Genomic DNA, 15,107 nt, shown 5'->3' with positions numbered 1-15,107 from the left:
TGTAATGATGTTTACTTTGAATTTATATTAGTTCATACAAACACTCCATCCATGCTTTTGTTCCGGCCCTCCGGTCCAGTTTAAGAACCCATTGTGGCCCTCGAGTCAAAAAGTTTGCCCACCCCTGGGCTAGAGCGTCGACCTGCGGACTGAAGGGTCCCAGGTTCGATTCCAGTCAAGGGCATGTACCTTCGTTGCAGGCACATCCCCAGTGAGGGGTGTGCAGGAGGCAGCTGATCGATGTTTCTCTCTCATCGATGTTTCTAACTCTCTCTCCCTCTCCCTTCCTCTCTGTAAAAAATCAATAAAATATATTTTTTTAAAAAGCTTAATGTTGCTTTCCAGTATAGCTAAGGCTGAACCAGGAAGCAGGAAGTTTACCTTGGTGCCCTGGATGAGTAGGGCATAAGAAAAGAAAAATAATAGTTAAGATTTTTATGCGTGCTTACCGTGAGCAAGGCTGTGTTCTGAGAGCTTTATACACTAAGCAGGCTTTTTTACCATGCAATCCCTGTACTAACCATATACATTTGGCAATTTGGGTATGTAACAGGGCAAATGAGCATAGAAATCTCATTGGCCTTCATCTACAACTGAGCCCTTCAGAGCAGCCACCGCTTTCTTAAATGGCCTGTTGTTGCAAAGAAAATGAGAAATAAGGCTTGTGCTTTTCTGCCCCTCCCTTTATCTCTGCTGCCAAAATAATCTTACTTTGAAATCTTTCCACCTTTTCTAAAGTTGTCTTCGAGTATCTTGGAATGTTTGGTGATATTATAGGGCTGGGAGAGGCCTTATTTCTTATTCTAGGCCTGTGCCTATACAAATCAACAATAGTAAGAAGTGACTACAAAATAGCAACTTACTGGCTGTGCTTGAAGCAAGCAACCTCCTTCAATGGTTTTGCTTTTTATAAATAAATAAATAAATAAATAAATAAATGTCATGGGTTCCAGAATGGTGGTGGCTATTCTTGTAAAAAAAAAAAAATTCTGTTGAAATGGACATAATTGAACTCTCAAAATAGTCTCTGAGTATATTATTGCTTAAAAGAAAACATATAAGCAGGCAACATAAATAAACTCCATAACCATACTTTCTAGACCTTCCCTTGGGGGTCCCAGAACCTAATAACCAAGAGAAAAATATACGGTTTCCGCTTTGGTTCAAGCTTCTCTACATTCTACAGTGAGAGAGCATCATCAGTTATGTCAAATTCTTCTGAAACTAGCCTTGAGAATGACTCACGCGGGCTTAACGCAGGTTATTGTCGTTTCCTTGAGGAAAGCAAGGGCTTGAATTTTTTTTTTTTCAGGAATGTTTTCAATTAGAAAGGAATCAGGTGAAATATAAATATTTAAAATTTCTGAGGCAAGGTCACAGTCTATGGCCCGGGCTCTGAGATGTTTCTGCTCTACCTTCCAGGTATGATCCAGAATAACACAGCTTTGTTTTATATGTGGAATGTAAGCTCTAGGGTTTTGCTTGTGGCGCATGTGTGTGCTTCCTTTAAAAATAAGCACACAGAACGGCCTCGCTTTCTAAAGCTGTTCTCGGCCTTCGTACATCATGGATCGGTCAAGTGACTTTCCATTGCTCCCTTCTCCTCAACCTTGATTGGAATTTCTTAAGTTAGCTTTAAGGACTCAGAGTTCTGCCCTCCCTTTGTTCTGCCCCTCTTCTGCTGCAAGTGGACAAACACACACTCCTGTGTGACACAAAGCTGGCCCGGAACATTCACCCTCGACCTGCGGGAGAAAGTACCTCCCAGAGAGGACATTTCTACACAATCTCTCTGAAACCTAAAAACACCCTGACTCTCTGAATGAAAAGGAGAAGGCTAAGATATTAGGAAGCGCAGTAAATGGTATTAAGCAGGGCCTTCCGAGGGAAGGTTGACAAACGATCGGTTATCCTTCAAGCTTATCCCGATGGGGACACTGAGTATGTTGTTGGTATTGTCACATGCAAGCATTTTAGCAAGTTACTCATTGTACTCATTGACGTGCTATTTGAGAGACCATTGTAGCAACAGGGGGCTGGAACTTGCTTCAAACCCTCTTTTCTACCATTTACACAGCGTCCACAGATTGGAGAAATACAGATGTGTCTGATTTAACTCAATCGGTGTTTGTCCAAAAAAAGATAGAAATCAAATCACATTTTAAGTTTAGCAGAGGAACTGAGGGAATTGTGAAGGACTCTAATATATTGGTGGTGTAGTTTTTTTTAAACCTAATTTATGTTTTACTCCTTGGCGTTCTATAACCTACCTTGCGTATACCTACGTACCCCATGGGAGCTGGGAGAGTTGGGAACCTACCTTCCCATTCTGCCTCAGTGTTTCTCCTGCTTCCCTTCTGTGGAAACGCTGCAGAGGTTGACCTTGAAGTGACATTGTAGAGTAGGTCAGAACTCGGTCAGTCCTCCCTAATGATGGCTCAGCCTAAGAGGGAACAATCCACGTGACCCAGGTTGACGCTGCGATTCCTCCAGTGACCTGGGACTTGGGCAGTTCTGTCTTTCGGCCCTTCTGAATGTATGAATTGTGGACTCGGCTCGTTTCCTTTGGGATCCAAGGTCCTCACCTCACAACGTGACGCCGGATGTTGGTCCATTACGTGAAAACTGAGCAACCAGCTCGGTTCACAGATCATCTCCTAGAAATGGAGTTTGCAGGTCGGATCTTTGTAAATGTGATCACGTTTCCAAGGCTTAGAGAGGCATGCTAGTTTAAAGCAGCTTGGGTGCACTTTCAATAAGAGAATCGTATGGTAGGTGAATTCTTTCTTTTTGAAAAACGGCTTGGGGTGGGGGCTTTTGCCAAACGAGGGCAATGTGCTTTACAGGGATACCAGTAATGGTCCCTCTCCCACTCCCTCCATTCATCCTCTTTGCTTAAAGTAATATTGTAGCGTCCTGTGTGCAGAGTGCAGGGCTGTGTCACATACAATGGCAGGCACTGTTGGGAATTCAAAAGCAGCAGCAGCCCCCATCCCTGCCTTCCACTGAGATGTGACAGTATCTGATCCTGAAAGAGGGATGTCTGTGCCTGGAGAGACCTCTTTGGAGGGGTATTTATTGTTGTGTTTGAGAAGCGTGTTTTATAACCAGTAAGCTACTTAGGGAAACAGGCTCATGTTAAAGTATAGCTGTGACAGCGCTTCCCCTCTGGCCTTGTTTTTCCTAGCTACTGCAACAAGGAAGTGTACAACAAGGAGAATCTTTTCAACAGCCTCAACTATGACGTGGCGGCCAAGAAGAGAAAGAAGGACATGCTGAACTGCAAAACCAAAACGCAATGTAAGCCCTTCGTTTTGAACTTGGGAACACGGTTTGAAGATGTTACGGTCGGCTTGGGGAGCGGGAGGGGAGTAATCACACCTCCTGTTAGACATCTGCCTCGATGTTTACCGTGTCATTGACGGAGGATGCTGGGATCTTTGCACTCAGAAACCTGTCTGTGCATTTTACGAGCGAGATGAATGTGTTCTTTATAGTCTTGTTTATACAGTCAGTTGCTAGCTGGGGTGTTTTTTTCCTGCTTGTCACTTATATTTGACATAGTTGATTTAGTTATGATACAGCGATAAGGTCAGCTGAGTCAATTCCAGCGCGTGCTTTTATTTTGAACTGTTTTGAGGCTTTGAAAATGGATTTGTTTCTCCCTCTTTCCTTGTATAAATATTAGGAACACTTCTAGATGCTGTACGTGAGTGTCAAAGGAGAGTGTAAAGTTCTGTTAATAAGCAGGAATTACAGATCTTTAGTTTAATCCATCTGCACTGCATAGTTCCCTTGTGTTATCTGTTTTATTTCTACTTTTTATGACCTTGCATAAGTTGTAGGCTTGGCATATAAAACACACTTGTACTTGGGTATTAGATTTTTTTTTTTTTAGTTTGGAGCTATGAGGCATTAAATTTGAGTATCAAAGATTTGGAGTGCTTCAGACAAAGTAGAATTGTAACTCCAGTATCTATACACTGCAGAAACTAGGGATTTGCAGCCTCCTAGATTGTCAGTAGAGTCCTGTGTGTGTGTGTGTGTGTGTGTGTGTGTGTTCGAGACTTTTTACACTCTGAGATAAATGAAAAAGAAACAAGTTTACAATCTTGGGCATGTTCAAACTGGGTATGTTTTCTTATTGTCTCTAGATTTTCACCAAGAAAAATGGATCTATGTTCACAAAGGAAGTACTAAAGAGGTGAGCATCATCTGTTATTAAAGAGTACGCTTAGCTTTACGCCTTTCCCGACAGAGTGGGGGGAAATTGAGCAACAGTGTTATTTCAAATCATGACTGTCTTCTGGGGTGTGGGTGATGGTGACGAGCAGCCCACTAACTAGCCAACCCTGAGAATCTAGGGCTCCAGAGAGAGAGAAGCAAAAGTCACTAGTTGCCCCTCTCCCCCCAGTCATTAAGATAATGTATGTAAAAATAGGCATAAAGATGCCCACCTCACATATATTATTATGAATCCCTGGCCTTTTTGCCTCAAGACAGTCCCTCCTTTTTGTTCTAAGATCTCTTTAGATTTCAACGCAGTTAAGTTTGAGCCCTGGAAGAGCTAGTCACTAAACAGAGCAGAATGTTTTTGCCTGATCCGTGTGAGGCACCGAGCTAGGTGCACTAGTAGAAGGGGACCGGACTGTAATTACCACACTTGATGGCACTTTATATAACCCTTTGTGCATACTTCTCTCTGCACAGGCAGTATTTGCTCAGACAACTAGGATACAAGGCAGTAGGAGAGAATGATGGACTTTCTATCATTGGAGAACATCTGGTTCCCTCTGTGATATGAGACCCTGAAGGGTCAGTGAGACACTCAGATACCCAGAGCTGAGCTGGGACTATGAGTCAGGGCTCTCTACTCCCAGTTCCTTATGGGTTCGTAGGTCAAAGATCAAAACTTCTTTAAAAAAAAAAGTTTTCGTTGATTTTAAAGAGAGGGGAAGGAAGAGAGCTAGAGAAACAAAAATACTGATGAAAGAGAGACATCAACCGGCTGCCTCCTGCACACCCCCTACTGAGGATTGAGCCCGTAGCCCAGCATGCGCCCTGACCAGAATGGATCCATGACATGGTTCATGGGTCAACGCTCACTGAGCCACACCTGCTGGGCCAAAACTTTTTGCTTCTTCATGAAGCCTTAAAAACCCTTCTAATGATCAGATTGAGAAAAGTACTGGCGATGCAAGGCAAGGTAGCAGGCAGAGTTGGCAGGTAGGTCTGCTGCTCCTCCCAGGAGTATGTTACCATGAGCAGCTGCCACCGTCTCACACATCACACATCCAACTCCTAGCCTTTCCTTGATGAGCAGCTACTTATAAATTTCCCCGGCTACTCTCTGTAGGGAACAAGGGCCCAAATGGTTCAAGTCACAAAGAGGGGTGTTAACCTGTGAGTCACTGACCAAAGCAGCTGCCAGCTCCACTACCCCCATATTTGTGGCTCTCAGGGGGTTCCCAGAAAAGGCATGTCATGGCACAAGAAAGGAGGAAATGGTCATGGTTACCTAGCACAGGCACCAAGTGTATTCCGTCCAGTCCGGTGGATTGTCCTGGAATAACCTCTGCATCCTTCTTCTCATGTTCAGCGCCATGGTTATTGCACGTTGGGGGAAGCTTTCAACAGGCTGGACTTCTCCACCGCCATTCTGGACTCCAGAAGATTTAACTACGTCGTCCGGGTAAGTCCCAGGAACCTGAAGGCTGACCCAGCCTCTCTCTCAAGTCGAATTGTCTTTTCGGGTTGTCTACAAGTAGTTTCCCCAAAGAAGTAACTTTTTAGGACCCTGAGAACTTTGAGGAAAGCAGAAATGGACTCCTCAATTTCCCCCTTCCCAATGTACTTCTTATGTGGGTTGTTGGGGTGTCCCTGAAATTGACCCCGATAGAGGACAGAGGGCAGATGGGATGCCAGGATGCTTAGGGAGCCGCCCCCCGCCCCCGTGGGTAAAAGGGAGCACGTTGCAGCCAGCAACATTAGAGAGAGAAAACTGAGCAGTAAGCAAGCCATAAAGCACCTTGGCTGGTTTTGAGAACGTTCTGCACCTCTGACTGTTCTCACGGTCCAACTCCTTGACCCACTGCACTGCCTCTAGGTGAGCCCAAGGCTTTCTGGGTTCAGACCACAACACTGGATGAGTTCAAAGCACCTCAGTGCTTCTTTCCCGTAACTCCCTCCCACCGCCACCCTCGTATGATAACAATAGCCACTCCTGTGTTTACCTGAAACTACCTGTCTGGGTCAGTTGCTTTCCCTTTGTTTTTAATGAGCTGTCGCGAAATACCAATGATGATGATGGTCAAGCAAGTAAGTCTAGCCATGGCCTCCAAGTCAGGGATTCTTCTTAATTGGTTTATTATTGTGCGTTTTTGTCAGTGGTGCAGCCTGGGAGGTAGCAGCTGTTTGGATTTTAGGCTCAGGAGTAGGAGGGAACGTGGGTGTTGGTAGGTTTGGTTTTTATTTTCTTCTTCCCGGGTTGTTGTGCTCCTCCGTGCCATGTCATTGAGTCAGATGATTGCGAAGTCTCGGCCAGAGCGATGACATTCAGGCCCCCTTGAGGCCCGGATCGTTCACCTGTCATCTGGGCAGATGCAGGGCTGTCATCCCAGCTGACCTGATGAAAACCCAGGCCTCCTTAGAGGGAGGAGCTCTGAGCTGAGCCGGGGCCACGTGAGCAGATCTGTCCACTCTTCAGCTGAGCCCTTATTCCAATCCAAAAGGGTTGAAAATAGGAGCCCGTCTCGATGAAACGTTCGTGTCATTCGGTGTGACTCCATCACTTCAGGGAGGTCACTGCGGCCTGCAGCCCAGTGCAGGCTGGTTGGAGACAGGCCAGGAAGATCTGGACACTGTTGCTAAGAATATGAATAGTTTCCATCCTCTCAGTGTTGGAGCCTGACACCCAGATCTGGCGTCTTCGTTACAGACTGGTCAGCCACCTGGCCAGTTTTCAGACGGTTCTCCTTCCCACCTGTTACTCCTTTCATAAGAAAGAGAGTTACAGAGAGGAGCCAGGATCATAACAGGGAAAATCTGTTTCATGCAATCATGCATTATCCTCCTTTATCCTTTCAATAACCCTACAAAGTGTAGGTACTTTTTAAAATATATATTTTATTGATTTTTTATAGAGAGGAAGGGAAAAGGATAGAGAGTTAGAAACATCAATGAGAAGAAACATCTATCAGCTGCCTCCTGCACACCCCCTACTGGGGATATACCCGAAACCAAGGTACATGCCCTTGACCGGAATCGAACCCGGGACCTTTCAATCCGCAGGCCGACGCTCTATCCACTGAGCCAAACCGGTTAGGGCAAAGTGTAGGTACTTTTATTATCTATGTTTTAACAAATGGAGGTGTAGCCCAGCAGGCATGGCTCAGTGGTTGAGCATCGACGTATGAACCAGGAGGTCACGGTTCAATTCATGGTCAGGGCACATGCCCAGGTTGCGGGCTCGATCCCCAGTGTGGGGCGTGCAGGAGGCAGCCAATCAATGATTCTCTGTCATCATTGATGTCTCTATCTCTTTCTCTCCCTCTCCTTTCCTCTCTGAAATTAATAAAAATATTTTTTTTAAATAAACAAATGGAGGCGTAGCAAGATAAAATGAATTTTCCAAGGTCATGAAGTTACATAAGTACAAAAGGAGGATCTGAAGCCAGCGCAGTCCACAGTAAGTTTTATGTAAGCAGAGGACTGTCAGTAAAATGGCCCGGGGTCAGAGGATTGAAAGCTCCTACCACCTTCACTGTTTCAGCCTCTCCAAGACTCAGTTTCCCCCTCTGAAAGATGACGGAATAACCTCCGCTGCACAGGATGGCTGTGAAACTCAGTAATGCATTATATATGGAAATAGTCTGCGGACCAGAAACTATTATGCAAAGTCTGCTACTGATATTTACTAGTATTGTTAAGTTGATAAAAATGTTTTTTCTACTTTAAAAATAAGAGTTAAGTAGTAGATCTTGCAGTTGATTAAGACTCAGCACGAAGAACTTGTGTCTGATAGTGTCTAATTGCAAACTGTCTCAGGAGCACTTTCTCTTCAATAATTTTGAAGTTAGAGAAACTGCCCAATGCTTTCAGAGTTGTTAGGTTCAGAAGTAGTGGAAAAATATTACTGTTTTGGAAAGAACAATCTTTTTTTTCCCCTTCACTGTCAGAGCCCTCTGTAATTTGAGAAATAATATGTTATTTTTATGAAGAGCTTAAAACAATTTAATGATAGGCACTGCATTTTGAGGCTTTCTTCTGAGGAACTCAATACACTTCTCATATATTCTCCTTATCCTTAAACCAACTTTGCAAAGTGGCTTGCCAGTATCTTCTCCCCATTTACTACTTCGACCTAATGGTTTCTTGATGCTGCCGTGATTTCTTAGTTCCAGTAAGAAGCTGAACCAACTTTGAAGGCCTTAAAAAATTGTCTTATTCTCTTTAAAGGCAAAGTCCATTTTTTAAATATGTTGTGTTCATGCTGGCTGACATCTCCAGAAGAAGAGACGCAGAAGGAATCGAAGAGATGGCCAGTGCTGCTATCTCAAAAAGTTATAATTTTGAATAGTAAGCACAGGAATTTGTGGAAATTTTGAAACCAAACATTTTGAATATAAATTGCAGAGGTTTTATATTTTTAATATAAATTGCATTTGTACCGGAACTGAATTCAAGCTACACCTATTGACATTATCCCCTTCCCCACATACACCCAATGGCTTGAATACTATTTTAACTGTGGGTTTAAAGATGATTTAAAGTCTTTAGAAGCAGCAACTGACTCATTTATGAATGGTCATTTTTCAAGAAATTGTTTACACCATGCCTCAAGACCAACACATTCTGGAAATTGCCCTTGTCGGGGGTGTGTTGGAGAGGATTCCAGGAGCTGGGCCGGTGGTGGGGCTCAGACTGGGTAACCACAGGAGGGAAGTGCTGACTGACTCACCCAGGGCCCAGAGAAAGTGAGGACCCGGTAAACTGGGAGGGGTTCAGAGACCACACACTGCTCATGGCTCCATGAAGTGAGCCGGCTGTGACCGTGGCCCCAACCCTGGCTGCGTGTTAGAATCACCTGCGAAGCTGGTCTACGGAAGGCCACCTCAGCTGTGGCGGATGGCATTGGCTGAAGTGGTGCCCAGCATTGCTATGAAAATGTATCCACCAAGTGATCCCAGTGTGTTTTCAAGTTTGCAAACCAGCTCAGGAACTACTTGGGGGCCCAAATGGTATATTTTGCACACTAGGTTTTTAAATAGATAGTGAGGCAGGCACCCGGGATGCTTTAATGTCAGGGTGGCCTGTGACCTGGTCCTCCCAGTTCTCTCTATGGAATGAGACTGTGACCACGTTGATGGTCACCACAGACGCCATGTGCAGACCAGGAACGTCCTGGAGAACCTTGCCTACCAGTTTCCTGACTGGGATGAACAGCTAGTGGATCAGGAAGGACAAATGAAAGCTGCCCACTCTCTCTGTCCCTCTGCAGCAGAGAATCACAACCTAAACCCATGCATGTTCTTATTTTGTCCCTGCATCACCACCCCAAGTCCATTTGGATATTTCCAGCAAGTTATACATTCCTACCACCTCCTAAAAGTCTCTTCCAAAAACATGTTTTAGTTTAAGTTGACTGGCGGTTTGGCAAACAAAGGCTGAAATAGGGCACCATGACTCAAATGCAAACCCAATGCCTTCAATTAAGGGCGTGCTGTTGCCAAGCCCCTGGTGGGGCGTGATGTGCATGGGCAGCCAGCCCCTCTGCCACTGTGACCTTGGATTAATTTAGTGCTACACACACGCGGTGGCTGGCCTCCCTTTGATGGCGGGTGGCCTCTGCCTCTTGGATCTTAAAACTGATGTTATCTTTTTCCATTGCGACTGAGAAGCTGGGAGGAAGGGAAGGTGTCCAACCCTCGATGGCAACAGAGTCAAAATCAAAGAGCCATGAGCCCATTTAAAAACGGCTCACAGAAATGGTAGGGGGTCGTGAGAACCCACTGCAGGCCACCATCAGTGAGGGCACAGGGCTGTCCGGCAGTGAATGGCCATCAGACTGCTAGTGATTTCCCAGGACAAAGTCTGCGTGTCTTGGAGTTCCTGGCCTTCTCAGTCGGAGTAAGCACTGAGACAAGCAGAACCTGCTATGTCTGGGAGCCCACAGAAGTGAGGAAGCGCATGTAGAAGTGGGGGGCTACCTGAAGACGTGAGGGTGCCCACACAACCACAGGAGTCATTGCAGAAGTAGGAGGGTTCCCACAGAAGTGGGGGCACCCAAAGAAACAGGGGAAGGCTGACAGACGAGATAGCGGTGTTTTTGACCATGGACCCCTAACAGTAAATAAATATGAAAACATGTGCTGTCCGTGTATGTCTACTCATGAATTCAGCTTGTAAATCACATGCCTATAGAGAAGGTGCTGATAGTGGTATCTCCCATTGTGTTGCTGTGAGAATTAAACTGAATACAAACAGGTAAAAGGCATTCAAACAGTGCCTGGTACATGGTATCAATTGTTGCTGTTACTGTTATCTTTGGGGTCCTAATTACAGGCATCAGGAAATTCTCAAAAAATAGAAATTAAAGATGAAATAAAATACACAGATTGATTTTTTAAAATTCTTTCCCATCCTGCTTTGGAGACTGCTGGATCAAAGGTGTGCCTGTTTTTTTGTATGACATTTTTCTTGAGGATTCAGAATCTAAACATATCCCACCACAGGTCCAGAAATATATTTCAGACTAAAAGTCTACCTAGGTTTCTAGCCTAACCCGGGTGCTCAGTACAGGAGTTGTGCTACACTGGACAGGTGAGCGGAGTTTTAAATGCCTGGTCAGCAGACGTTTCTCCCAGTCATGGAGGGAGGCCCCGAGAGCATTCGACACTGTGTTCTGAGTTGCTGTGATTGAGGGTAGGACAGAGTTTTATTTTATGTCTCTGTGACCTAGGACCCGAAGGCCCCTGGAGTCCACTGAAGAAAGAGCTCTCCAATGGCCAGAAGTTGGCAGCATCCTCCTGCTAGGTCCCCCATACCTAGCAAATTGTTTGGGGCAAATGCTTTCGACTCCCTAAACTGTATTGTAAACCCATAACCCTTCCCTGGTAAATCCATAACCGTATCCCTAGCGTTGCCATAGCCATTTGAGAATCATGTAGGACCTGGCCCCTGCTTGTCAGGAGCTTCTGGGCTACTTTGGGGAACGAGGTACAGCTCCTGACGTGGCAAGTTGAGTCTGGTCCCTTTTGGAGCATGGAGGGGGGAGCACCGGAGACAGCATCTTGGAGGAGGTAGAACCCGAGTGTCTCCTTCCTTGAAAGGTGGCCAGGTACAGAGGAAGGTGGAAGGCTTCGCAAGGACAAATGTCCCGAAGAGAAACCTGAGATGGGGAAGAACAGAAGCAGAAGGGAGTGATGGTGGGCCCGGGGCTGAGGGCCATGTGACATCCAACCTCGTAGAATCAGAGGGTAGAGGTGAGGGGCGCTGGAGCAGATGGGGAGTCCAACTTAAGCAGGGTCATTGAGTCACACAGAGCTGTTCAGACTGATACAACAGAGAGCAGGACGCCATTGCAAGTTCAAAAATATCTGGATGGATGGAAGGCAGAGGCAAGCTTCTCTCGGCCGAGAATACAATTAATCTGTGTAAACTTGGCCCTCCTTCTTAGGATCTTAACGCCCTCAGTTAGAGAGATGTTTCACTTGCAAATAATATTTACCCAGCCTTGACATGCCTGCAGATTATTAATGTAGCTGAAAAGTTTCCTTCTTCCAACTTGTCAGTGTTCAAGCTCAGCGTCAGGACAAAACTTTCCAGGTTTTTAACTTGTTTTAAATTTTATTTACCCATTAAATAAAGTACAGAGCACGCGGTGCAGGCAGAGGCATTGCCTGATGTAACCAGGAGTTTATTGCAAGAGACATTATCTTCCTGTGGGTACTGGGCATGTGAGAAATGGCAGGGGCTTTCTTGAAGCTGCTTTTCTACCTCTGATAATCCCGTGGCATGTTTTCCAATCAGACTTAGAATTCAACGCGCAGAGCACACTGTCATAGGAGACGGAGGGATTTGGGGATAAATTTATGTTCTTCATAGTCTATGCAAAATGACTGTACTTGGGCAATAGCCTGATGGTTAACCTTGGTGTGGTTTTGTTTCAAACTAACAGGTAGGGCAGCTGCTATTTGTTGTTGATGCTTCTGAAGCCCCCATTATTTAGGGTCCCTCTAGATCTCAGCTGCTTGCCCTCCTGCAAAGTCTCTGTGATATGTTTGCATTGTAAGTAGAGGGTAGAGGTGGGGCATCAGTCTGGGACCAGACCTCATATGGATGCCAGCCTGACAGTTCAGACCATCTACCGTTGACCTTGATTGTGTCATTTGACCATGTGAGGAGCCACCTCCTCTAGAGCAGGAGGAATTTGGGTATATTGTTTCCCAGGTCCCTTCCAGCTATAACACTCCCTGATTCTAATCTCATGTATTAACAAACAAATACTGGGTGAGCACTACCTTGTGCCAGATTGGGGTGGAGGGATAAACAAAACAATGCCTGCTGTCTTGAGGGTCATATCCCAACTAAACAATTAGTAAGTAAACAAGTTCATGCCAGATATGTATAAGATGGAACAAGGAAGAACAATGAAACCACAGTAAGACAAAGATGGCTACTGGGAGGTTTCCATATAGGATGGTGATGGGGGAAGGTGGCTCTGGGCAGGTGACATTTGACTGAGACCTGAGGGATGGGATGGAGCCAGCATGTGAAGACAGGCAAGGGCGAAGGCTGGTAGGGGGGAATGAGCCTGTTCGGGGAACCTACGGCAGGCTGTGTGGCCGGAGAGGAACAAACTGGGGAAGCACTGTGCACAGTGAGGCTGGCGAAGGAGCAAGAACCAGATCAGGGAGGACCTTGCCATTCATGGGAAGGAGATTGGATTTCTTTTTTTAAGTGCAAAGGGAAGCCATTTGAGGGTTTCAAGCAGAGAAGTGACATGAACTGATTCACTGGTTAAAGATAAACTGAAGGGAAGAGAAGAGAGGAAACCTGCTTTTTCTGTGGGTAAAGTGAGGTAGGAGGGAAATCTCTTTTCTGCCCATTCATCTTCAAACCGTGGTTGATATCCACTCTGAGATTCGCTTAGATGCTGTTGCTTGCAACTAGATTTTTCTCCTACGTGTCCAAACGAGCATGAGCCCAAGCTCAGGGGCAGGATGTGGTTTCGGCATGCGGTGACCACCCTCCCTTCCTCCGGTGCCCCAGAACCTTTCCTGTTACTGCACAGCCAGTCGCTGCAAATCATGCTACATATCCCACATCCCACAACCCACACGGTGATGACACCATGGAATTCAGGAGCCGAGAACCGTCCTCCTCCTCCTCCCCCTCCACCCTCCTGCCTCTCCTTAAACACGGCCACAAATACCTGGCACCTGGGCTAAAATCTGCCCAGCAGAAACCAACAGTCACTTCCAAACAAGACATTTGCTTCCGCTCTCCTTTTCTCTTGTGGCAAAGAATCCAATTGGCTAAGGCCCAGCAGTTCTCAACCTGTGGGTTGCGATCCATTTGGGGGTCGAACGACCCTTTCACAGGGGTCACCTAAGACCATCGGAAAACACATATATAATTACATATTGTTTTTGTGATTAATCACTGTGCTTTAATTATGTTCAATTTGTAACAGTGAAATTGGGGGTCACCACAACATGAGGAACTGTATTAAAGGGTCGCGGCATTAGGAAGGTTGAGAACCACTGGGCTAAGCCATCTTGGTAAATCAATGGCTAAATACAATTCTACTCTCCTAAGCACACAGCTCTCTTGACACAGAAATTAATAAATCCTGTCCTCTTGATCACTAATTTCACACAGTACTACCTACCGGTTGGTTCTGGGCCTATTTTTCATGCTGATATGAAAAATGGGCCTAAAAGGTTTACCCAAGGCTAATAAAGGTATTATTAACACTTCCTGGGTGTTATTTCTCCCTTAATGTTAAAAGCTGATTACCTATCACAAGGTAATATTGATAAAAAAAATTTCCAGACTCTGTTTCCCAGAACAGAACCATACATAGTATTGCTACTGTTTTTAGAGTAAAGTTTGGCCCTAGATGCAAATTTGATTGGCCTTGAGAAACTGAAGTTTTGAAGCTATCAAAATACATGTGTTCTGTTAGACATATCTGGGCTCAAGTGCTGGTTCCGTCACTTACTACTGCTGGTATGTCTTGGGTGAGTTACATAACTTCTCTGAGCTGCAGTAGCCTCTGTTGTCAAATGGAGAACCCATCCCCATTGGGTTACCATTGAAGCTTAAAGGAAATCACACATGTAAAGTGCTTAGCACAGTTACTGCCATGTAATAAACATCCTTTATTATTATTAGTTAAATAAGACTTCATGGTAGATGCACCTATGTAAGTCATAAAATGTATCAACATTAACTTTTATTAACAGAGAGGGAGATATTAAATGTATCACAAACATAATAAAAATGACATAAAGGAATATTAAAATTTTGAAAGCATCTAAGCAGTTGGTTGACAATACATAAAATTGAAATAGAGGAGTTCTGAAAGTCTTTAAACCAACAGTAATTTCACCTAGTAATATTCTCTGTATTGTAATAATAATTCATTGAGTATATTCTTGGTACCAGGCACTATTATACGTGCTTTATGAACACATTTTATCTTCACAGCAACTCTGAGACAGGAAATATTATTATGCATGTTTTGCAGATGGGAAACTGAGGCAGGCAGTCTGGCTCTGCAGCCCTCACTCTTGAACCCTATGATGTATACAGCAGAAGTTGGCAAACTAGGACGCAAGGGCCAAATATGGTCCCCCACCTGTTTTTTAAATAAAGTTTTATTGGAATACAGCCACACCTGTTCATTTACATATTGTCTACAGCTGCTTTCATGCAACTGCTGAGCTGAGTAGTTGCAGTAGAGACCATATGGCCCAGAAAGACTATAATATTTACTATCCGGCCCTTTACAGAAAAAGTTTGCTAATCCTGATATCAACTTTAAATTTCACTGAAAGATTGGGGTTTGGAAGGGGAAGAAATAATAACATAATACTAAT

At 44.8% G+C, this 15,107-nt stretch overlaps 1 protein-coding gene across 1 annotated transcript in view; it reads left to right on the top strand.

Annotated features, from left to right (window-relative positions):
- FBXO32 (F-box protein 32) overlaps positions 1–15,107 on the top strand; it is a 36,458-nt gene that overhangs the window by 3,577 nt on the left and 17,774 nt on the right. The window contains exons 2-4 of the mRNA XM_036338620.1: positions 3,188–3,300; positions 4,155–4,204; positions 5,600–5,692. Coding sequence (XP_036194513.1) covers positions 3,188–3,300; positions 4,155–4,204; positions 5,600–5,692 — 256 coding nt within the window. The remainder of the gene's footprint in view (positions 1–3,187; positions 3,301–4,154; positions 4,205–5,599; positions 5,693–15,107) is intronic.

This window comes from Myotis myotis, unplaced genomic scaffold (assembly GCF_014108235.1).
Source record: "Myotis myotis isolate mMyoMyo1 unplaced genomic scaffold, mMyoMyo1.p scaffold_m19_p_16, whole genome shotgun sequence".
Lineage (NCBI taxonomy): Eukaryota > Metazoa > Chordata > Mammalia > Chiroptera > Vespertilionidae > Myotis > Myotis myotis.
The sequence above is the reverse complement of the archived record's forward strand: the minus strand, read 5'-3'. Positions and strand labels throughout refer to the sequence as shown.